Source organism: Eucyclogobius newberryi, unplaced genomic scaffold (assembly GCF_026437365.1).
Source record: "Eucyclogobius newberryi isolate DKJ021-1_F unplaced genomic scaffold, fEucNew1.0.hap1 SCAF_12, whole genome shotgun sequence".
Taxonomy (NCBI): Eukaryota; Metazoa; Chordata; class Actinopteri; order Gobiiformes; family Gobiidae; genus Eucyclogobius; species Eucyclogobius newberryi.
In genome coordinates, this window is record NW_027315746.1 from 32,397,579 (window position 1) to 32,422,249 (window position 24,671).

General features: G+C 46.2%; 1 protein-coding gene across 3 annotated transcripts in view; it reads right to left on the bottom strand.

The window, feature by feature from the left end:
- The window catches only part of rasal2 (RAS protein activator like 2), a 60,020-nt gene that overhangs the window by 14,114 nt on the left and 21,235 nt on the right, over positions 1-24,671 (bottom strand). For 2 of the 3 annotated variants that reach the window (XM_072441909.1, XM_072441908.1), the window contains exons 2-14: positions 24,325-24,443; positions 23,962-24,070; positions 14,351-14,454; positions 12,531-12,643; positions 11,282-11,420; positions 11,122-11,220; positions 9,276-9,839; positions 9,057-9,201; positions 8,018-8,162; positions 5,195-5,434; positions 3,173-3,374; positions 2,217-2,404; positions 1,178-1,397 (exon numbers count right to left, since the gene is read on the bottom strand). In XM_072441909.1, coding sequence (XP_072298010.1) covers positions 1,178-1,397; positions 2,217-2,404; positions 3,173-3,374; positions 5,195-5,434; positions 8,018-8,162; positions 9,057-9,201; positions 9,276-9,839; positions 11,122-11,220; positions 11,282-11,420; positions 12,531-12,643; positions 14,351-14,454; positions 23,962-24,070; positions 24,325-24,443 — 2,387 coding nt within the window. The remainder of the gene's footprint in view (positions 1-1,177; positions 1,398-2,216; positions 2,405-3,172; positions 3,375-5,194; positions 5,435-8,017; positions 8,163-9,056; positions 9,202-9,275; positions 9,840-11,121; positions 11,221-11,281; positions 11,421-12,530; positions 12,644-14,350; positions 14,455-23,961; positions 24,071-24,324; positions 24,444-24,671) is intronic. The other variant, XM_072441910.1, reaches the window with a different exon arrangement.

The window sequence follows — 24,671 nt, forward strand, 5'->3', positions numbered from 1 at the left end:
TCTGCACAGGGGACAGGACAACTGCAACTGGGCCATGAATTTGGGCAACAACTACCTTCCTTCAGCCAGAGCATTGAAGATGGGTCGTGGCTGGGTCTTCCAACATGACAATGACCCGAAACACACAGCCAGGAGAACAAATAAGTGGCCAGAAGCATATCAAGGTTCTGGAGGGGCCTAGTCAGTCTCATGACATAAATCCAATAGAAAATCTTTGGAGGGAGGTGAAACTGTGTTGCTCAGTAACAGCCCCGAAACCTGACAGATCTAGAGAAGATCTGTGTGGAGGTGTGGTCAGAATCCCTGCTGCAGTTTGTGCAAACCTGGTCAAGAAGTACAAGAAAACATTTGACTTAAGGCGTAATGGACGATTTTTTTGCCCAAATCTGAGTCTCATTTCCTCGTGGACAGTCGATTAGTCCTGCCACGTATCAATAATAGAATGCACCTACCACTCACCTGCAGCCTCGTCGGCTTGACCCCAGGAGAGCAGCACATTTCCCCGTGGCTAAGCGCATGGATCTATCATAATATAGTTCCCTTAGTGTACAAGACAAAATTAAGACGGAGAAAGAAAGTTCGAGCTGGCTCAGAAGAGACGGAAATCTACGGGAGACGAGATGTGATGCGATCCGTCGCGCTAATAAACAAATGCACTTCTAGCCGCGATGCTCTTGTGCAGATCCGCACGCTTCAGTTCTCAAATCTGCGAAAAATCGTCCATTATGCCTTTTAATTGTAAACAAAGGCTTCTGTACCAAATATTATCATTGATTTTGTTGAGACACTTATTTGCCGCAATAACATACAAATATATATATTTTTTAATCATACAATGTGAGAACTGGATTTTTTTGGGGAAAACTTGCAAAATAGCAGGGTATTCAAATATTTACTTTCCTCACTGGATAATTAGCAGTTCAATGCTCATGCATCAATTAGCAACAGCTAGGCCGGGAAGATTGGAGAGACTCCATGAGCATATATATGCCCCTATAGCCGTTAGCATTAGCCTGCAAAAAAAACATGTTCTGAATAAACCAGAGGGTTTGGGCTGGTACCAACTCATGGAGCACATTCAGGCCAAAGCCTCATTAAAAGGCATTGGACTCTGGCATTTGTATGTGATGGAACATTCCGGTTATCATCAGAATGCCGTTCACTGACGCTCTCTCACCTGTGGTGCGCTCTGAGGCTGGGCGTCTCGAGGGGGTGTGGCTTTGGTCTGCTGTGGGGGCAGGGGGGTGGAGTAGCTCACAGTGGGCGGGGCTCCCACTGAGGTCTGCGAGGGCACTCTGTGTATGCGGGAGCCGTGCTGCGCTTCCTGAAGATCCACCAATGAGACGCTGCGACCGTTGGGCATCAACTCAGCGCCGGACAACACACTGTGCACATCACTGGGACGGGACAGGAAGCAGTTAGAGCCTGGACATCACACTTAACACACCTAAAATTAGACACGCACAAACACACACGCACGCACGTACACGCACACACAAACACGCACGTACACACACACAGGCACACAAACACACGCACAAACACACGCACGTACACACACACACAAACACGCAAAGGCACACAAACACACACACACGTACACACACAAACACGCAAGTACACACACACAGGCACACAAACACACACAAACACACGCACAAACAAAACACACGCACGCACACACGCGCACGCACACGCACGTACACACACACAACACACGCACACACAAACAAACGCACACACGCACGCACACACACGCACGTACACACAAACACACACAGGGCTGGACTGGGGCAGACCGGGGGGCGGGTCTAAGCTGAGCACAGCTCATTGACGTCCACGTTTAAATCTTGATCTACAGCTGTTTAAAGGTGTAATATTGGCATTTAGTAAAACTAAGATAACGAAAAGAAAAGTAAAACTTTGGAACTTTTTGTTCAGTTTATTTTTGTCAGACCTTTAAGCATCTTTCTGCTGTACCAGAGGAAGTACTTATATGTAATGGTACAAATGTAAGAGTGGTTAATGAAGCCGTTTAATGTGGCTTAGGAAGATAATGGACTTTGTTATTGGAAATGATTATAAAAGGGAACCTGGATGTTATTTTGGGATATGCTGAAATGTACTGATGGAAGTATTGTTTGTATTGTACATGAATATAGTCTAATAAACTCAGTGTTGCATATCTAACATCAGAAGTGTGAGCAGAGAGTGACCTGTTTGTCTCCATGATGCTGTGGAGCCCTGAAGACTGGCTCCCGCTGATGGAGGAGCTCAGCCCGTGGAAGCGCTGCAGCGGCTGAGGAGCCGGCGTGGGGGCAGACAAGCTCCTGGTGATGTCCCCCAGGATCCTCGGCAGGGGCCCCAGCTTTGCCACTGTGGCCTGCAGGAAGGAGTTGTCACCCTGAGGACGCCGTGTCAGGTTCACGGAACACATTTTAACAAAAAAGATGTGGGTGGAAGAGCGTCAGGACGCAGCCAGACAGCACGGAAGAGAAAATGAAGTCAAACAAATATTAGCGTCTGTGTTAAAAAAGGAAGCACATGCAATATTCACTTTGTGTTAGGGCTGCAACTAACTATTCTATAAGTCAACTAGTCAAAAACATTTTTCTATCCTACAAATAAATGTGTAATAAATTCTGAAATATGGCAAGTGAAAACTTCTTGAGACAATTACAAATTGTGTATGACATTTTTTAATTCTTTCCTGACATTTAGATGAAGACCTTTCATAGCAAAGACTAGTAACATTATTTTCTGTGTGTTTAGAATCTGTGTCCAAATAATAATCCGTCAGTTTTCATGGCCTTGTCTTGATTAGTAGTTGCAGCCCTAATTTCATGCCGAATCCTTTTCATACAAATGAAATCATGCTTCAGCATGTGAGGGGGGTGGGGCTTAGCATTGTGAGGGCGGGGTTTAGTCTGGAAGGTGGGGTTAAAGTGCAAAAGTCGGGGAATGAGAAGTGCAAATTTAAAGTGTTACAACTGGGGACGTGACAGAGAGAATGTGTATCTCCCCTCAGAGTCTCTCCCCCTCAAAGTCTCTCTCCCCCAGAGTCACTCCCCCCCCAGAGTCTCTCCCCCCTCAGAGTCTCTCCCCCTCAGAGTCTCCCTCAGAGTACATTCTGCCTCTAGCCCTTGAGCAAAGCACTTGTTGTGCCCAGTACCTTGTCGAGTTGTGAGACCACCTCCCAGAGCAACGCGTGCAGCACAGACAGCTCTCGGCCCAGGTCCATGTAGCCCTCGAAGCCCGGCATGGACGACAGGCTCTCCGGGTTTGAGATCTCCGACAGGAAACGCATCATCCCCGCCCACTCGTGCTCCAGGAAGTCGTTCATGAAGGCCATGTACTCCTCCTTGTTCCCAAACCTGACCAACACAGGCCAGCGCTCGTTACTGAAGAAGCTTTATTACACTATCGACCATCTACTGTTGAGTAGAGCCGGGTTTGAGGGAAGGAAATAAATGCTTCATTTTAACCTAAATTACAAGTTTAACTCCAAAACATGATGCAAAAGTTCAATTAAGATTTGGTTCATATAAAAACTACTGTAATAAGATTATTCAAAACTTTCATCTTTTTACATTTAATATGTCGGCAAAATTAAGTAAGAAATGTAAAACAGATTGAACAGAGACTCTCCCTCAGAGTCTCTGTTCAATCTATGTTACCAAAATATGTGCAATTTTGGTATTTTTTTTACACATGAAATTTATAAAAACATTATATGATGACAAATCTTACATATACAGGTAAGGTAAACTTTAGTAGAAGTTTTAAAGTGCAGATGTTTTTCCTGTTCACCTGCAGCGTCTATTGTGGCTATGATTCCAAGATCCAAGATGGTGCAGCTGAAGGCTGCCTCTGCGTTTTGGTGCTCGTTGTTTTCCCCCTGCTGGACCCCCTGCTAGACCCCCTGCTGGACCCCCTGCACTTCGCCTACAGAGCCAACAGGTCTGTAGACGACGCCATCAACCTGGCACTTCACCCTGCAGCATCTGGACTATGCCAGGAACCTGTTTGTGGACTTCAGCTCTGCATTCAACACCATCCTCCTGCTCTGCTCCAGGACAAGCTCTCCCAGCTCAATGTGCCTGACTCCACCTGCAGGGGGAGCGCACTGACTCCACCTGCAGGGGGAGCGCACTGACTCCACCTGCAGGGGGAGCGCACTGACTCCACCTGCAGGGGGAGCTCACTGACTCCACCTGCAGGGGGAGCGCACTGACTCCACCTGCAGGGGGAGCCCACTGACTCCACCTGCAGGGGGAGCCCACTGACTCCACCTGCAGGGGGAGCACTGACTTCCTGAAGGATCATAGGCAGTGAGTGCGACTAAGGAAGAATGTCTCAGACTATTAGCACGGGAGCTCCACAGGGCTGTGTACTTCCCCCCCTGCTCTTCTCCCTGTACAAAAACTGCTGCAACTCCAGCCACGACTCCATAAAACTAATTAAGTTTGCGGACGAAACCACCCTCATCAGGCTCATCTTGGACGGGATGAGTCTGTCTACAGGAGGAAAGTGGACTGGCTGGTGTCCTGGTGCAGCGGTACACCCAGAAGACAGTGGAGATGGTCGTGGACTTCAGGAAAGTCACAGCCCCCCACCCCCTCCTCACCATCACTAACTCCCCCATCTGCAGGACCTGTACGTCTCCAGGGCTCTGGGACATCCAGGTCGGATCACAGCTTCTCACCCTGGACACAGACCATTTGAGCCACTCCCCTCAGACAGGAGGCCACTCCCCTCAGGCAGGAGGCCACTCCCCTCAGGCAGGAGGCCACTCCCCTCAGGCAGGAGGCCACTCCCCTCAGGCAGGAGGCCACTCCCCTCAGGCAGGAGGCTACGGTCCATCCGGACCAGAACCTCCCGTCAGAAGAACAGTTTCTTTCCCTCTGCTGTTGGACTCATGAACACTGCCTAAGCACTTTGCACTCACTGCACTGTTCACTTTGTATTGCACTACATATTTTATTCATGTACATATCAAGCCTATTTTTAACTTTACTTACTAATTTTTTATATATCTGGTAGCTATTCATTGTTCTGTTGTTTGTGCTGCATGAATCACCAGGACAAGTTCCTATGTCTGTGAATTTTGTTAATTGACATGGAAATAAAGCTTATTCTGATTCTGATTCTAAAAGAAAGCAGAAAATGGGAGTGCAGGAGTCGGTGGTCATACTTGGTGAAGTTGGCCAGGTTCTGGATGACTTTGGCGATGAGGGTGAGGGTGCGGGCTGTGCGGTCGTCGGGGTACTCCTGCATCAGGTTGAACAGCGAGGGCGACATGATGGCCGGGCAGAGGAAGCGCAGGAAGAGCGACGCGCTGACCAGACGTTTGCTGATGTCAGCCGAGTGACCCCGAGCCAGGCACTGCTGTCGCCATGAAGCAAAGACCTCCTTCAGCTCCCGCGGGAACACGCTGGGGGGGACATACAAACATGTTCTGAGGGAGCTTAACAGTCCACATTTCAATACTAATGCTCCTATGCCATAAACCAGTCCCAACAACTGTATTTTACTACCGGAATTATTTCCTTTTTGTTCTTAAGATATATTTTGTTGCACTGGCTTCAAGTGAAAGAGCAGCGTGGACACACACAGTGTGCTGTCTCAGCCACAGAGGCTTTAGCCGCTGGTTTAAATTGATCCATTTTGACTTGTCAGACGCAAGTTGCAAATAGGGTTGTTAAAATCAGAGGGTAATAGATACTAAAACTCGTATAAGTATCGATACAGAAATAAATCTGTGATAAAATGTAAATATATGATTATATTTCTGTGATGTATATTATCTGCATAATAGTGATATGACGATATTTGTATATTATCTGCATCATTAGTCTAAGAGAAAAACGGCATGTGTGACAAACTGCATTTGTGAAGGTATCGTAAAGATGGAGCAGAGGAATGTTTATCCTAGGGAGGGGGTGTAGCACCCCAGGGGAGTTTAGGTAAACATTATCCACTCTCATCTCTAAGGAAGAAAGACAGTTGTAAAAGCAAGTGATGTGAAGCTGACCAATGAGAATGTGACCCGCCTATTTCATAATTTGTAATAAAACCAACCTGCAAGAGAAAAAACATTGTGAGACCAAGGAGGGTCGCCAGGCTGCTTACAACAGCCTTGGCGACCCGGCCCGGCGGTTTCTCCCATGCATGCTACACAAAAGTCTGACGTTTCTGTATCGTATAAGTTGAATTGTGTTCTCTGTGTGTTAAGGAATAACATTGTTTTATGTCTGATTTCTTGACAAAATCACATAAAAAAATAAATGAAAATGAATTTCCTAAAGAGTTTTAGAATGATCTTGAGCTTTAACCGTACAAATACAAGATCACAGGTTAACATTAGGAAAGTACTATTTTGAGCTGAAAATACATCTATTACATAAAAAAATATTTTTGTTACGATCATTGTAAAATCTATGTTTATCGAATATCGAGCCTTTTCCTTAGTTTGAAATGTAAAAACACTAGTTGAAAGCAGACAGCTCTACAGCACCAATTCATGCAAATATATACGGGATTCAAGTGCTTTTTGATCAAATTAGGGTTAGAGCTTTTGCTCTCACTGCGGTGACGTTTGGGTCGGCCCTTTCACATTGTAAACCCTCCGCTTCAGAGCGCGGGACGAGCCGCTCGAGACCACCAGTTTTAAACACTCTCGGAGCACCCTTCTAATGCACTCCAGACTGTGACTGGCATGTTCACACTGACCCACGTGCAGAGAGCAACATATGAACACGACCTTAAACTAGTGGTTCTCACCAATACTTTTACACCATTATCATATATATTGGCTTTCAGAGTACCACCAGACCTAAACCCAGACTTCTTCTGTGTTAAATTAGGGCTAACATGCTTTAAAATGGATTAAGTGGTTTGAAATAATGATTTCCCTAAAGGAAAATCAGGAATGTATCTTTGTCTAAATAAAAACAAAATACTCATACCACAAACCATCTGTGTTCCAAATATAGAAATTCTTTATATTCTCCTATCAAACCATAAATGCAAGTCTCTGGAACACCCTCCCACATGACATTATATTGTGTATAAATGATGTGCAGCGTGTAACTGAGCACCCACTGAAGTGAGACTATGTTAGTTTTACTAAATGGATGACTGGAGTGATTGTAACATACTTGAAATCTGTACATAGTATTTTATTGGCATGTTCGTCATTTCTTCATCAAATGTCCAGGAATTGCAGGTGGAAATGAGCAACTTCGCCATAACCTGGCAGAACCATCTTATCTCTTTATTATTTTCTCTTTAGTGTTCAACATGTGGCCCACAAGCTGCATCCATTATTGCTAGAACTACGAGTCCCACAATCCCACTTTGCAGCAGCCGCCCCTCCACACTGCATCATCATGTCGAGGGCTGAGAAGTGCAGACGTGCACTAAATTAGACTCGAGCAGAGGTCTGAGCGAGGAAAGAGACGTGTGGTTTTGGGAAACACATGGAAGAAAGAAAGGAGACGGTTTTGTGGACGTTAGAGCTGTGCTAAAAGTGACGCTAATGTGGAGCTAACAACAAGAAAACACTTATGTGATAATGCTCTGTGAGGAAAACATCCAAACCAGTGCAAACTTGGACAGATCAGAAGCCAGACAGTGTGACAGTGTGACAGTGTCAACACCAATGTGACACTACATGAATCATTTGTCACTAAGACTAGCTTAAACTATAAAAAATAGTGAGCTCATATTGAGTTTAAGCAGAAACAGGTCTGTGATATCTACATTTCATATCAGAAATTATATAACAAGTCCATGTTCCTGTTGATGATGCATGAATATGGACTCTTTCACCTGCTGCAGATTTATGCAACTGTGTCCACATTTAACCATTACTAGGATTTATAAAGCTATTTATTTCTTATAGTTTTTATCGTCTCATTTTTACGTTATCTTCAGCCTGAGCGTCAAAATTCGAAAACCATGTAGAAAATGTGCCTCGCAGTGACCGGAGCTGAGTGCAGAAGAGGACCAGTACCAGTATGAGTTGATGATCTTGCAGAAGGCTAGCTCACAGCACATCTTCAGGTTGCTGCGGTGCTCAGACAGCTGGCTGCTGGGACAGCGACTGGGGTCCACCTCACAGTTCTCATCCGACTCGTACAGGGCCTTGATGAATTCGCCTGGTGAACACAGCAATGTTCAGACAACACCAGGAGGACACGTTTCTAAACCCCTTCCTGTTCCCTCTTACTAAGCACCAACAGCGAGGAGAAAAGGCTCATCAGCTCGATGCAGACTACACTTTTAAGAAGCATAAACGTCTTAATTTGAAAGCTGAAAACAAATTTGCTTTCATTGGTGCTGGAAATCGCTGTGAATGTGTTTGACTTGCATCGTTAGCAGCACTCGTACAGTCTCATCACCACAGCTGTTCCCCAGCGATCTGTCTCGGTCTCCTGCTGTTCATCATCTACCTTCTCCTCAAACCAGACATTCCCACCCGCCCTCTCTTCTAAACTGTTTTGAAGATAATGTTCAAAAATCCTGGTTCACCTCCAACTTCCTCAAACTCAACAGCAATAAAACTCCATGTAGGCACCAAATTCACACAAAACAAGATCATGTCTTTCTTCATTTCCATTCACGGCTCCATTATCTCTTCCTCTCATCAGATAAAGAGTCTGGGTGTCATCCTCGGTGGTCCTAACCTGTCAACACAGTGACCCGCTCAGCGTACTATAACCTCTGCAACATTCACCATCTCCAGCTCTCCCTTACACCACAGTTCACTGCCGTTCATGTGCACAGCCTCGTCACTTCCTGTCTGCACTACAGCAATTCCCTTTCATATGGTTTACCACAAAAGATTCTCAATAAAACCTCGACCGGTTCAAAGCTCGAATCATCACATACACCCCTTCCATCAATTGCATCACACCCATTTTCCAAGAGGAAAGGTCACAGGTCGCACTAAAGACGTGACGGATTATTCAATGCAAATATTGTCACAAGGACATGAGACTATTTGTATGTAGTGACTTAGGGCTGCAGTGTGGAGCTCATCTGCATCTCACCTAAAGCATCGTGAAGGTACTTCTGTCCCACCAGCTTGAGGTACTCCTCGATTGCTTTGGTGGCTAGAGTGTTCTCTCTGAAGATTAGCACATCGTGGTCAGCACAGCGGTCCACCTCGGACATGACCAGGTCAGTGAGGAAGTCCTGCACACACAGATTAGATCATCTTTCTGTTCTAAACGTGAGGCTGCTCTGGTTTGGAGGTGTGGAGGTGTCACCTTGGCACGTGCCGTGCTCTGCAGGATGTGCACCAGCGCACAGGCCATCTCCTCCTTGTTGCGGACACTGATGACAGGCTCCAGCACCGAGCACAGCGACGAGTAATTGTTGGTGACAAACTCTGCAAACTCCTTATACTGCTCCATGGGCAGGATGGAGATGGTCTGCAAACGCCACTTGATGCGGACTGAGGGGGCAGGACCTTTGCCTTTGACCAGACTGGGCGTGCTCAGAGAGTACCACCTCTCTGTGAACTGCCTGCCTCCATTGCCACCCACAGCGATGTTCACCAGCCCCACATAGTTATTCTTGTCTTTCTTCCTCTTCTTGTTGCTGTCGGACATGTCGCGGTACACGTGCACAGTGATGCTGTGCACTGGGGGCAGGCCGCTGAACTCAAAGTACTCTCCCCAGAACAGGCTGTCCATGCGGGGTTTGGTGGTGGTGCGTGCATACAGCACATCGTCCAGGCACAGCTCACAAAAGTAACGCTTCTTTGGAGCCAAGTCTTTGGCCTCGATGATCCACAGGCGCAGATTCGTGTCCTCTCGACGGCAGTTGTCCTACACACAGTTGGATATGTTAAAAAAACATTTTTCTCTATGGGGTCAAATGTCAAATATTTCATATTAAACCGCTCAAGCTAAGGTAAGCAGCAGACACTAGCACTAGCAACACAAAGTTCTTGATTACCATAATCAGGATTAAGCCGTGCATTAAAACAGCATTTATAATGCTTTTATTTAGCCGTGTGGTGCACAAAGACCTGTTGTGTTTGGTAATGCACTGTGGGATGCGCCATAATATCAGCCGATAACGAGAAATTATGACATCACACACATTTTCCACCGATAATTTGATCAGATAATCAGAAAATACATAATTTTCTCTCCCTGAGAACGCCACTGACTGAGCCCAGCTCCGCCCCCTGCAGCCCCAGGCAGAGTCAGAGGCAAAGACAACAGTTTACATGTACAGGCTTCTTGAACGCTTTGTACAGCCCCACGACACGGGAGAGACTACAGGCTTCTCACATTAATCTAACACGTCCTCTAAAGATTTCACCCCCCCTCATCAATGCTTAACATGCTTAACATGGACACTAACCAGGTTTGTCTTTGTGAGGATCTCGATCAAACCAAAGAAGAATGACAGTCCTGCTCTGTGCAGTGAGAGGAGTTTGTCTGTGTCTGTGCAACACACACGTGTTGTTGTTATCAGCCCAATGCAGGGCGCACTGTCTGATTGCTAACTTTAATTCTCTATTTTCACTGTCTCTGGAGGTGAGACGGTGCCGTTACAGTCTGTGTCATGGAGCCACAGTCAGTGCTGCAGGGTTCATCCTCTCCCTGTGATGCTCAAAGAATGAAACCCAAATAAACCTGCAGAATGAATAAGGACTATGACACAATAAAACAAACAATAAAACACCTGAACAAGCTGAACCTGGTGAGCCATAGACATTAGATTATTGAACTTAAAAGCAGGCAGGTGTTGCTTTATAGACTTATGAAGTGTCATGATTTATATTTCTGGGCTCAGCCCGATTTGGGCACATTTAGACCAATAAACAAAATAACAATAAAATTCAAATCTCTATTCTCAAAATGAGGTTGATTAAAAAAAAGTTTTATCGGTTTTCCTACATCAGTTATCTTTGGTCGAACACATAGAAATGATTATCGTGCATCCCTAGTCTATAAGGACCCATCCAGGGTTAACACACTATTAAGGGCTCAAACTAAACGGGGAAAGACATTGAGTTGAATCTGATTCTGATCTCTGTTCCCTGCTCCAGTGTGAACGCTGCTGGGACAAACATGTGCTGCACATGTGTGTTCAGACCTTATTGGGCTGGATGGTGCGCCGCAGGTTCTCCATCCACTTGTCCCGCTCAGAGGCAGAGCTGCAGCTGAAGCACTTGCTGCCCCCGGGGTATGTGACCTAAAGCAGAGTGTCAGTGACACAAACATGATCCACACAGACAGATGTGCGAGTGTGCTACCTCAAAGCAGTAGTCCTGTCCCAGCAGGCTGCTGTGGAGCGGCTTCACGCTCACGTCCTGGTCCTGCCCCAGCTCCAGGGTCTCCACTGCCCCAGCCGCGCTCACACACTCCTCTTTCAGACGCACCAGACCTCCACATCTGAGAACACACAGAGGAGAAGGCAATAGTCAGGCTCAAAACAGTTTGGTTTTATTTTTAGTATTTAAACAAAACACAACAACAAGAACACGACGAGAGTAGAAATAAAAAAAAACTAAAATACAGGTGGCAAAGAACAAATTAAATGAAAATGACTGAAATATGACGACATACAAATTCCACCTAGTCCAAAGTATATCAAATATTTTCATTTTCAAATTCAGTCTGAAGGTCATGTTTTCCATTTGTCTGATGTTACTAGGTCAGTCAGTCTTTGATTGTCTTTTTTGTTTATGCCCTAAAGTGGGCTCCAAATGTATCAGATTGTTGTGTCTATTGCAGGAGTTTTAAGGCTGGTTCTGAAGTCCAGTGGAATCCCTGTGGCAAAGATAGTTTGTACTGCTTTTAATAAGTCAATATTTCTGAGCAACAGGACAGTCCCACAAAAAATATAATAGTTTCCTGGCAACCACGTCTCCAACAGCATTTCCTCGTGAATAGTGAGCACTTTGACATGGTGTTATGAAAAATGTCATTTTGTGGTCCTCCATTGGGATATACATTTTATCATTCTTCACTTGTCAAAACAACTTCTTTTTCCCATTTATTTGTGATACATATAGTGGAAAGGCAGTCCAGATTATTGATGCATTATGTAATTTAGATATTATTCCCCTTGAATGTTCTGATTTATGAGCCATGATAAATACTTTAATCAGATAAATTAATTTCTTCTCTCTACAATCTGTCATCTTGGATTGTTTAGATGTGGAAGGATCCTTTACTTTGCTCGTCTTTCTCTGAGTGGACATCTCCTACAGCATCTTGCCCCTTGTTTTTTGAGAATTTACTGTAGAAATTGAGATTTTTTAAGTTTATTTTTTTATTTCGTGGCCCATAGGCTTTATTGAACAGGAGAGGACAGTGTGAAATGGGGATGAGAGAGAAGGGAGGACATGCAGTAAACTGTTGGGATTCGAACTCACGACGCAAACGTGTGAGTAAAACTGGCAGAGAGACATCCCACTTATGTTGTTTTTGACAGTGTGAACGTTTTCACTCAACATATGCGATAATGATGATATGAATGAGGATATTATAAATCATTACTTGTCTAACTCTGCAGGTGGCGCCGTGGGCAGTCTGAAGCTGGAGTTCCGGTCCAGTTTGGTCTGACTCTTGGTTCTCTTGATGGAGCCCTTCAAACGTCGGCTGAAGAAGCCCTGAAAATCAACATGAAGAGAGAAGATCAGTGAGACGCACGTTCTGGTTTGACAAATCCACGATCCTCGAGTCATCACATAATGACTTCACATCAGCTGCCTCCAAATCCAGAGCAGAGGTTCCATTCAAATAGTTTCACTTGAAAATCAAACCTTTACTTTAACATAGGATATCAACAGAACTTGGAAGAACTTCCAATAATGCACTGAATTGAACCTTCCTCAAACGTATTGGGCCGAGACTGAACTAAAACTGGACTCAGTTGGCCTTGATCGGCCCCGTCTCCACAGCTCCAGCACATCCACTTCACTTTTCTCTCTCCAGAATTCAGTTTTTTTGTAGCGCGGCTGTTTTGACACAATAAATGTGCAGCTTAACAGGCAGAAAGCGTGTTTGGATCATAAAAACACAGAACATTGAGGATTGTGGCCTCAGTGAACACAGAGTGGGCGTGAACACAGAGTGGGCGTGAACACAGGGTGGGCGTGAACACAGGGTGGGCGTGAACACAGGGTGGGCGTGAACACAGAGTGGGCGTGTCGGGGGTGCTGAGGCATGATAGAGGGCCCCCAGCAGAACAGACGCAAAAAAGTTAAACGCGCTCTCAAAGAGTCCCGTTTCTGAGCTGCAACCACTGAGTTTATGGAAGGAAATACAAATAAATGCATATTTTAATCTGTAACAAGGAAATATGATCTTATAGCTAGAGTGATTCATTTTTTGCCTTGAAAAAGCCCCAGATGCCCTGAATGTATTACCTGTCGCAGAAAAACTACATTGACGGATAAAAATAGGCCATGCCAAACGTTTAGGACCTTTTCTCTCAAAATGACAGACTGGAATTATGTCTCGTGACATCGCTGGTCCAGAGTTATGATATTTCTAAAGTCTTTCAAAAATTGCAATTAAAAACTAGATTTCTCCTTAAGGGCTCATGTTGTGAAAAACGTAAAAAGTTTTTTTTTTTTAATTGGAGTTTTAATCACATTTCCATTAGGTTTTAATCACTTGTCAATGGAATACATTTTTTGACTTTCATGTAGGGACTTCCTGGTTAAATAAAGGTAACAAAAAGTGCAACAAAATGTATCTCCATGAAGAGTTAGTTTTGGGCTAGTTCAGGGGCCAGATGATCATCAGCAGAACTTTACTGCTAATGTCCAGAATTCTCCCTCAATAACATCACATAACAGCGTGAAACAGACAGAGAAAAATGTTTTATTAAACTTTATTACTCATTTCAACTTGCGGCCCTTGAAAAAAGTGCTTTGGGGACAAAAAGTGCAGAAACTCCAATTTTCCGCTGTAGGCTATGATAGTAGAAAAAGCTTCAGTTGTAGTCATCTGGACTCAGTTTGAAAAAATAGACGTTTCGACTCTCATCCAAGTCATTGTCAATAAAAGAATTTAGATCGAGAACTCCGATATTAATACTGTTCTGTGGTAAGACCCGCCCATTGGGCGGAGCCTTCCTGAAGTAGAAAGAGTTGTTTGTTTCAACAGAAACTCCGCCTTGTATCTACCGAGCTAACCTATTCAGAATTTTAATGGCCTATTCAGAATTTTAATGTAGGCTATGATAATGTTTTTTGCAATTTTAAGCAAATGCATGCAATTTAAGCTTTATGTATGCAGAGAAAAACTGCCCTGTACTGTATTTAAACTGTATTTGACCACGTCTAGTCAATGAGTGTCGTGTGACTGACCGGGACTTTGAACGGGGAGGAGCTGGGGGCCTCCACTGGGCTGGGGCTCCTGTCACTGAGCCCAGAGATGCTCCGCCTCCTCGGAGAGTGGTCGGCACAAACATCTGCAAACACAACAACGCCCAGCCTTAGTGTGTGCTTTTTCACATTTTATAACTTGTAAAATGAAAAGGCTGCACAGTATTTATAAAGATGATGTGTCTAATATATTCCTATAAATACTTTTTAGTAAATACTTTACAGCATTTTTACACATTGATAACTAATGCATCATAATGAAACAAGTTTCATGTTTTCCTGTACATTACGAGAGGGAAGCAGCTTAAATGACACTGTAAACTATTAGTCCTGTCACAATCATATTTTAAGTGCAATATATTGCTACAAAAAATATCACTAAACAATATTTATATAGTACTTTATGTAACGGCCCCAATACCCAAAAAGCAGGATAATCTCATAATATATAGTATAATTTTTATTCAATAAAATTAACGTATATAATTAATAAAGAACAAAAATAATAAAAATTTACCCAAATGTGCAAAAAGAATGCAGGTGTCCCGTGGTGTGACACCCCTTTAAGCAAAATACAAACCAGTTCTATAACAAGCAAAAGAAGGCTTTTCACAAACATTACATCATGTTTTGCAAACTCTCCATTTTAACATGCCCTGGGTCTAAATGAGTTTCCTCTGCCGGGTGGCTGGGTGCTCCCTTGAGCGTTGTTCACACCGCGGCGGCCAATTCACGCCCGACGCAGAAGTTAGACGCCTGTACATTTGAAGACAATGTTCTCGAAGCCCCGGACTCATGTCCGTAAAATACACTCAGCAGCAGAGTGCGAGTCGTCCTGCACATGCTCAGTGGACGAGTTGTGCTGTGTGGCTTTTCTCGTGGTGTAAATGGAGTTTAATGGCGGACCATGGCTTTGGTTTATTAACTTTACAAAGTCCAAAAGCGGAGGCGATGGGCCCCGGGGCCCGTCTGGGACCCGCATATACTTCAGAGCAGAGTTTAGTCAATATCATTATTCGCTCAAAGAGCTGCGTCTTAAGTTTTTTTTTTTATCTTGCGGGGTTTGTTTTGGGTCTTCCGGGTCGTGCATAGCACATCACTGGAGCGCCATCTCTGATTGGCTGCTGCGGCGCATCTGCCGCAGAAAGTTGAACAAAGCTGAACATGTCACGCTGGCCGCTTTGGACGCCTCGTACGTGCGCTCAAAGCGTCAAGAGTGTACAAAAAGGCAGGAATTGCTCCGCCAAAACGTAGAAAGTGCGCCGCGGAAAACGCAGGACGCGTTTACATAGACTTTGAATGTAAACTAGACGCTTCGGACGCTGCGGTCTGTAACCGGCTTTAGAGAGAGGGTGAGGAGCTCAGAGTAGAGCCGTTGCTCCTCCAGCTGAGGTGGCTTGAGCATCTGTTCCGGATGCCTCCTGGGCATGTCCCGCCGGGAAGAGGCCCCGGGGAAGACCCAGGACATGCTGGAGGGACTATGTCTCTCGGTAGCCTGGGAACACCTCGAGATTCCCCCGGAGGAGCTGGAGGAAGTGTCTGGAGTGAGGGAAGTCTGGGGGTCCCTGCTTAGACTGCTTTCCCCGGGACCTGACCCCGGATAAGCAGAAGAAGATGAATGGAAATACTGCTGTCACATTGCAGGACACTTAACAGCAAAGTAACTGTAAGTAAAGTAGGAATCGAGGAGGTGCAGTTTTAGTAAATGTGTTTCCTTTTCTTTGTACCAACACTTTGATCAAACTGTCTCAGTGTCTCTGTCTTGTTGAAAATGCAAAGAAATCTAACTTCAATATCAAATGTGTACTTTATTGCACACTGCTGAGTAGGAGTTAGAAGAAGCTGAATAAAACATTATTTAAAAAGTCATTTGAAGTAACCACATACTGAGCCTAAACATACAGTTATTACACAGGTGCTTGTGGTCTTTGTGTTTTGAACCTAAATGTGTGACTGAAACTAAAAACACAAGTCCAGGTATGTTTTTGATGCACAATTTACCACGGCATGAAGCTAAAAATAAAAAACAAATGACAAAAAGTCAAGTTAAACAGAATATAGAGCTGTGAGGAGCATTTTGGTCCAGTAAACACACCATGAGACGTCCCACAGAAGTGCTCTCTGGTGGGATGGGGGTGGACTCCGAGCCCGGAGCAGCGTTTGTCAAAGTTTGAGCGGCCATGATGGCTGCAGGTCACATGACGCACACTTTTACCTCGATCACAGCTGTTTCCCATGGCACGTCCGCCGGGCCAATCACACGGCTGCCTGTGCGTGCGTGCGTGTGCTGGACAGCGGCGTCTTTGTCCCGGAGCGAGTGGTGGGGCCAGTGGTGGGCCATGTGTCCGCTGTGTGCTTCTCCGTGTCCGCAGTGAGCCGCAGCAGCCCCCGCGCCACTCTCCCTCTCTCTCCTCTTCTTCCTGCTCCTCTTCTTCCTGCTCCTCTTCTTCTTGCATCCGTGCAGCACCGCATCACTACCCCCCTCCCTGCACCCTCCCTGCACCCTCCCTGCACCCACACCACAGGCTAGACTCAGGGAAACTGGGCTAAATGTCTTCACACAAGATGTAGGTTGATAAAAACTCAAATCCAGAAGAAATAAATGAAATAAATACTTTTTTTTTTGTTGTGAAATCTTTTTTTCTTTTTGCATTATTATATTGCACTTGAAATTACTTTCTAATTCATGTTTCTCTTCCAACAGAACTCGACTCGGCAGTGCACTAACGTGTCCTCTGTAGTTTTACAGTGAAGTTTAGTTTCATGTCTTTGCATTAAAACCTCTACAGCTTATGGTTGTTTTATTCAATTAGAAAAAACTATCTTTTCTGAAAAAAACTTTGAACATGCTGTGTTTTGAGGTGGTGGGACAGCTTTATTTCCCAAGAAAAAATAATTCTAATAGTAGTAATTAATAAATAGAACATCCACAGTCCTGCTCTGACAGAACATCCACAGTCCTGCTCTGACAGAACATCCACAGTCCTGCTCTGACAGAACATCCACAGTCCTGCTCTGACAGAACATCTACAGTCCTGCTCTGACAGAACATCTACAGTCCTGCTCTGACAGAACATCTACAGTCCTGCTCTGACAGAACATCTACAGTCCTGCTCTGACAGAACATCCACAGTCCTGCTCTGACAGAACATCTACAGTCCTGCTCTGACAGAACATCTACAGTCCTGCTCTGACAGAACATCTACAGTCCTGCTCTGACAGAACATCCACAGTCCTGCTCTGACAGAACATCTACAGTCCTGCTCTGACAGAACATCCACAGTCCTGCTCTGACAGAACATCCACAGTCCTGCTCTGACAGAACATCTACAGTCCTGCTCTGACAGAACATCCACAGTCCTGCTCTGACAGAACATCCACAGTCCTGCTCTGACAGAACATCTACAGTCCTGCTCTGACAGAACATCTACAGTCCTGCTCTGACAGAACATCTACAGTCCTGCTCTGACAGAACATCTACAGTCCTGCTCTGACAGAACATCTACAGTCCTGCTCTGACAGAACATCTACAGTCCTGCTCTGACAGAACATCCACAGTCCTGCTCTGACAGAACATCTACAGTCCTGCTCTGACAGAACATCTACAGTCCTGCTCTGACAGAACATCTACAGTCCTGCTCTGACAGAACATCCACAGTCCTGCTCTGACAGAACATCTACAGTCCTGCTCTGACAGAACATCCACAGTCCTGCTCTGACAGAACATCCACAGTCCTGCTCTGACAGAACATCTACAGTCCTGCTCTGACAGAACATCTACAGTCCTGCTCTGACAGAACATCCACAGTCCTGCTCTGACAGAACATCTACAGTCCTGCTCTGACAGAACATCCACAGTCCTGCTCTGACAGAACATCTACAGTCCTGCTCTGACAGAACATCTACAGTCCTGCTCTGACAGAACATCTACAGTCCTGCTCTGACAGAACATCTACAGTCCTGCTCTGACAGAACATCCACAGTCCTGCTCTGACAGAACATCTACAGTCCTGCTCTGACAGAACATCCACAGTCCTGCTCTGACAGAACATCTACAGTCCTGCTCTGACAGAACATCCACAGTCCTGCTCTGACAGAACATCCACAGTCCTGCTCTGACAGAACATCCACAGTCCTGCTCTGACAGAACATCTACAGTCCTGCTCTGACAGAACATCCACAGTCCTGCTCTGACAGAACATCCACAGTCCTGCTCTGACAGAACATCCACAGTCCTGCTCTGACAGAACATCTACAGTCCTGCTCTGACAGAACATCCACAGTCCTGCTCTGACAGAACATCCACAGTCCTGCTCTGACAGAACATCCACAGTCCTGCTCTGACAGAACATCTACAGTCCTGCTCTGACAGAACATCTACAGTCCTGCTCTGACAGAACATCTACAGTCCTGCTCTGACAGAACATCCACAGTCCTGCTCTGACAGAACATCTACAGTCCTGCTCTGACAGAACATCCACAGTCCTGCTCTGACAGAACATCTACAGTCCTGCTCTGACAGAACATCCACAGTCCTGCTCTGACAGAACATCCACAGTCCTGCTCTGACAGAACATCCACAGTCCTGCTCTGACAGAACATCCACAGTCCTGCTCTGACAGAACATCCACAGTCCTGCTCTGACAGAACATCCACAGTCCTGCTCTGACAGAACATCCACAGTCCTGCTCTGACAGAACATCTACAGTCCTGCTCTGACAGAACATCTACAGTCCTGCTCTGACAGAACATCCACAGTCCTGCTCTGACAGAACATCCACAGTCCTGCTCTGACAGAACATCTACAGTCCTGCTCTCTAGATAAGTCATGACAGACAGACATGAAGATCTAGCGGTCTCCAATGCTTTGTCACAAAGACAACAGGATTTGTTTCATGGAATGCCGACACGCCCCGACTTTAGGAATGATCTGCTTATTATGAAGGAGTGGGAGGAGCTTCCTTTGTTTACAGGAAGTGAGTGAATGAAAGAGGCGGTGCCAAACACAGATCCTCCTCCAGGACCAGACCGGACTAATGAGACAGGAATGCACTGAGTCACTACAGCAACGTGGCTCACCACACCTTAGTCTGTGCCCTCTGCCCCACTGTCCGTGCCCTCTGCCCCACTGTCCGTGCCCTCTGTCCCACTGTCCGTGCCCTCTGTACCACTGTCCGTGCCCTCTGTACCACTGTCTGTGCCCTCTGTACCTCTGTCCCACTGTCCGTGCCCTCTGTACCACTGTCTGTGCCCTCTGTACCTCTGTCCCACTGTCTGTGCCCTCTGTCTGTGCCCTCTGTACCTCTGTCCCACTGTCTGTGCCCTCTGTCTGTGCCCTCTGTACCACTGTCTGTGCCCTCTGTACCTCTGTCCCACTGTCTGTGCCCTCTGTACCTCTGTCCCACTGTCTGTGCCCTCCCTCTGTCCCACTGTCTGTGCCCTCCCTCTGTACCTCTGTCTGTGCCCTCTGTCCCACTGTCCGTGCCCTCTGTCCCACTGTCCGTGCCCTCTGTACCACTGTCCGTGCCCTCTGTACCACTGTCTGTGCCCTCTGTACCACTGTCTGTGCCCTCTGTACCACTGTCTGTGCCCTCTGTACCACTGTCTGTGCCCTCTGTACTTCTGTCCCACTGTCTGTGCCCTCTGTACCTCTGTCTGTGCCCTCTGTACCTCTGTCCCACTGTCTGTGCCCTCTGTCTGTGCCCTCTGTCTGTGCCCACTGTACCACTGTCTGTGCCCTCTGTACCACTATACCACTGTCTGTGCCCTCTGTACCACTGTACCACTGTCTGTGCCCTCTGTACCACTGTACCACTGTCTGTGCCCTCTGTACCACTGTCTGTGCCCTCTGTACCACTGTACCACTGTCTGTGCCCTCTGTACCACTGTCTGTGCCCTCTGTACCACTGTACCACTGTCCCACTGTCTGTGCCCTCTGTCCGTGCCCTCTGTTCCACCGTCCACCCTCTGTCTGTCCTCTGTCCCACCGTCTGTTCTCTGTCCCACCGTCTGTCCTCTGGACTGGACGCTCTCTGTCCTCTGGACTGGACGCTCTCTGTCCCTCTCTCTGTCCCCGTCCTAGGTCTGGTGAGTGGACATTATTTGGGACAGAGGAGTAGAAATAGCAGTGGCACAGATTGGATCCAGGTCAGTATTCTTAGATGATTGTCCCTGAGCTCAGACCTGAGTGAGACACCTGAGGTTCTTACACTTTGATTCTTTTTACGTTCACTGTACGTTTTGTTGTTGTTTTTGTATTAGAACTAAGACCTATTTAATCTATTTAAATCATAATCTGATTTAGGATCAGTAAATCAAAGTTTATTTGTAGAGCACAGTTCATACAAATACGTGACAGGCTTTATCATTGCTCAAGAGTGTTTTACAGTGTTAAACACACAAACGTTAGACGCGCCATTTATTCAACATGTGCAGATTAAATATCTAAACTAAGACCGTCTAAAGTCACGTGATCTGTTCACAGAGCGCCGCTTTGACCGTGATCATGAAGTGTCATTGCTTGTTATGATTTCAAAGACTTTGGCAGAGGTTTAAACCGATAATATAATACATCCATGGTTTAAACACACGCACGAGCGCAGACCCCTCCCACACGACACACACGCGAGCGCAGACCCCTCCCACACGACCCCTCCCACACGACACACACGCGAGCGCAGACCCCTCCCACACGACCCCTCCCACACGACACACGCGCGAGCGCAAACCCCTCCCACACGACCCCTCCCACACGACACACGCGCGAGCGCAGACCCCTCCCACACGACCCCTCCCACACGACACACGCGCGAGCGCAAACCCCTCCCACACGACACACGCGCAGACCCCTCCCAAACGACACACGCGCAGACCCCTCCCACACGACACACGCGCAGACCCCTCCCACACCGACACACGCAGTACACAAACACACACACGCAGTACACAAAGTACACAAACACAGTACACCACCTTGATTCTGGGGGACAACTCACCTGAAAAGTCCATGTGTCCTCTCGCGGGACATGTCCAGCACACACTGACACAACAGCGCACGCCCGGTTACACTTCCACTTCCGCGTCCGCGCGAGCGTCACAACAAACATTACAAACACTAGAACCGCACGAGCGCGTCACCAGCGCGCAGCGTGTCCGCGCCCGGTCCGCGTCTGGCCCCCGGCGCACGTGTAGCACACACGCACGAGCTCCACATGAGGATCATACTGGGAAGAAACTACCAGCATTTACCAATCAGAGGTATTTGTACTCTGAGTTGATGGTTGGATTTGTACTTTTACAAGTCATTGGGTAAAATTCTAATCATATAAATTAAGGCTGCAACTAAAGACCAGTCGGTGATTATTATTTTTTTATGAATAGAGTGTAACTGTTGCACATAGAGACTTCAAATATTACAAAGGTGGAACTATGGTGACTGACGACTTCTAGATAGAGAATATTTCCAAATAAAGTTTAATATTGATGAAAATCAGAAATGTACTATCCTTTTTAGACTTTTGGTTTTATTAACGCCACAGTCTTTGTTATAAAAGAGTCTGCATAGTCCAAAGAAGGATTACACTTAAAATAAAATCAATTATTTTCCAGTCACAATTAGTCAATTAATGTAATAAAAATTAATAAATAATAAAAATGTAACTAATCTTACTTCAGTACAAATATTCCATACTTTTTCCACTTCTGGCTCATATTCAAATGACCACATATTGACATGAAATTACTTGAAATGAGAAATGTTGGCGATTCACTTTCATATACTATTTTGGAATATTTACATTTTTACAAAAAATATGTACAGATTTTCAAAAACCTTGACTCCCGTTTTGAAAAGGTAATAACAGTGCAGCAGCTCCACCTGCTGGTGCTTTAGTGCGACTGCACAAACCTCTGATTTAACACAATCTTATTACAAATCAAGGTTTAATGGTTTCCATGATTTTTCCATGTCCTTCCCATAACCTAAAGTAACTTTTCCAATAACATACTCAGGCAGTGTATAATGAGGAACTACTATGACTCTAATGTCATTGTGTTTTCAAAATGTGCACAATAGTCTCTTACAGTATCTTTTCCTCCCCGAAAAGCCTTATGCTGTTTTTACTGGGCAACGTAAAGCAGCGTTGTTTTCAAATGTGCAGGTAAATGACAAACTTTTAAAAATATTCCTTCCCTGAATAAAATAGACAGAACTTATATTTTAGCAGAGAAGGGCAGTAAAGTCCACTCAGTTACATCCACTAAAATAACAGTTCTTCAAAAGAGCAGATTTCAGTCCATGTGTGTGTGTGTGTGGGCCACACGAGTGTAGACCCTCAACTACTGATGTGTTTTGTCTCTTCAGGGCTGCGGAGCCCAGAGGAGCTGGAGAGGAACTCAAAGAGCATGAGTTTCTGAAATAGAAGTTCTCACTTAAGACCAAAATAATGAATTATTATTTGAAAGCAGAAGTGCAGTTAATCCCTGTGCTTGACTCACAATTGAGCTCACATCATCTATTTACATACAGTAGGTTTGTTCTCCACAAGACGGAGTCCAACAAAAGTTTCTCATGTCGGCCTTTCAATGACCTACAGCCTTCTGAGTTCAAATAGAAAAGCATGAATGAAGTAATGTGATCAAGATCAAGTCTGTGCAGAGCGTGTTTCCTTTGCAAATCTCAAATCTCTTTCCGGTTTGGTGCGTTCTGAACTCTGGAGCTCCATCAGGCCGGACTCCGCAGTTGAAGAAAATAGACCTGATCTGTCATTCTGTGCAGTGGAGGTGCAGTGGAGGTGCAGTGGGGGTGCAGTGGGGGTGCAGTGGGGGTTCAGTGGAGGTGCAGTGGAGGTGCAGTGGAGGTGCAGTGGCGGTGCAGTGGCGGTGCAGTGGAGGTTCAGTGGAGGTTCAGTGGAGGTTCAGTGGAGGTGCAGTGGAGGTGCAGTGGCATGCAGTGGCGGTGCAGTGGAGGTGCAGTTCAGTGGTGTGCAGTGGAGGTTCAGTGGCGGTGCAGTGGCGGTGCAGTGGAGGTGCAGTGGAGGTGCAGTGGAGGTGCAGTGGCGGTGCAGTGGAGGTGCAGTTCAGTGGTGTGCAGTGGCGGTGCAGTGGCGGTTCAGTGGAGGTGCAGTTCAGTGGTGTGCAGTGGCGGTGCTGTGGCGGTGTAGTGGGGGTGCAGTGGAGGTGCAGTGGCGTGCTGTGGAGGTGCAGTTCAGTGTGTGCAGTGGCGGTGCAGTTCAGTGGTGTGCAGTGGCGGTGCAGTGGCGGTGCTGTGGCGGTGCAGTGGCGTGCTGTGGAGGTGCAGTGGCGAGCAGTGGCGGTGCAGTTCAGTGGAGGTGCAGTTCAGTGGAGGTGCAGTGCAGTGGAGGTGCTTGTCAGGATGTGTACACCTGCGCTCGCTCACTACAGCCAGGTTGTGAAAGCAGAGCTGCATGTGGCGGCATCAGCTTATCTTACAGGAGACATCACATTATTCACATCTACTCACCAGGCTTTACACAGATGGTCCATTATGATCCGTGTGTGTGTGTGTGTGTGTGTGTGTGTGTGTTTTGCATAAGATTAGATTCTTTAGGTCAGGTTCTTATAGTGGTTCTTACTTAGTACGCCCTCTGCCTGCAGCTCAGGGAAGTGGCCCTCAGACGGGACACTGACAGTGCGACGTAGGCTGCGGCCTTTCACTGGGTCTGGGGGGGTCTCTCCTGGAACCTGGGACAACACACATGAGTCACTTAAACATTTGTAAGGCTAAGAAAAGGCAAACCATGTTATTGTTGCTCATGGGACTGTTCTGGGGAAACACCATGTCAACAGCCTCCAGTCAGACTCAAGAGCTTTCATCCACACCAGACCACGCCCTGACCCTCTAGTGCTGACTGCATCTAATGGATCAGTGTCAGCGCCTCGTCACATGAGAAGGAGTTTGATACTAGTTTATGTAACAAAGGTCTGGTGCTACCAACCTCCTGGTCCCTGGTGAGGAGCAGGAGCTGGCTGTCGGTCAGGATGCAGAACCTCCTCTCCCACACGCAGTCTGAGCTCTGACCACAGGAGAAGCGGTGAGCAGGGGGGCCCCGGACATCTGCAACAGAGCACAGGACATGATGATAACAATTTACTTTGAAAAAACAAATCAATAACAATTTTGATTTGATCACAATTCATGTCGACTCTGTATCATTTACTTTAAAGCATCCATACAGAATGTTCTGCAGGTGAAATTCACCTGCTTGATTCCATGGAAACGCAGTTAAAACTATACTTGTTACTTGATACGTTTTATAAGCAGAAGTAGGATCCTCCTCTAGGC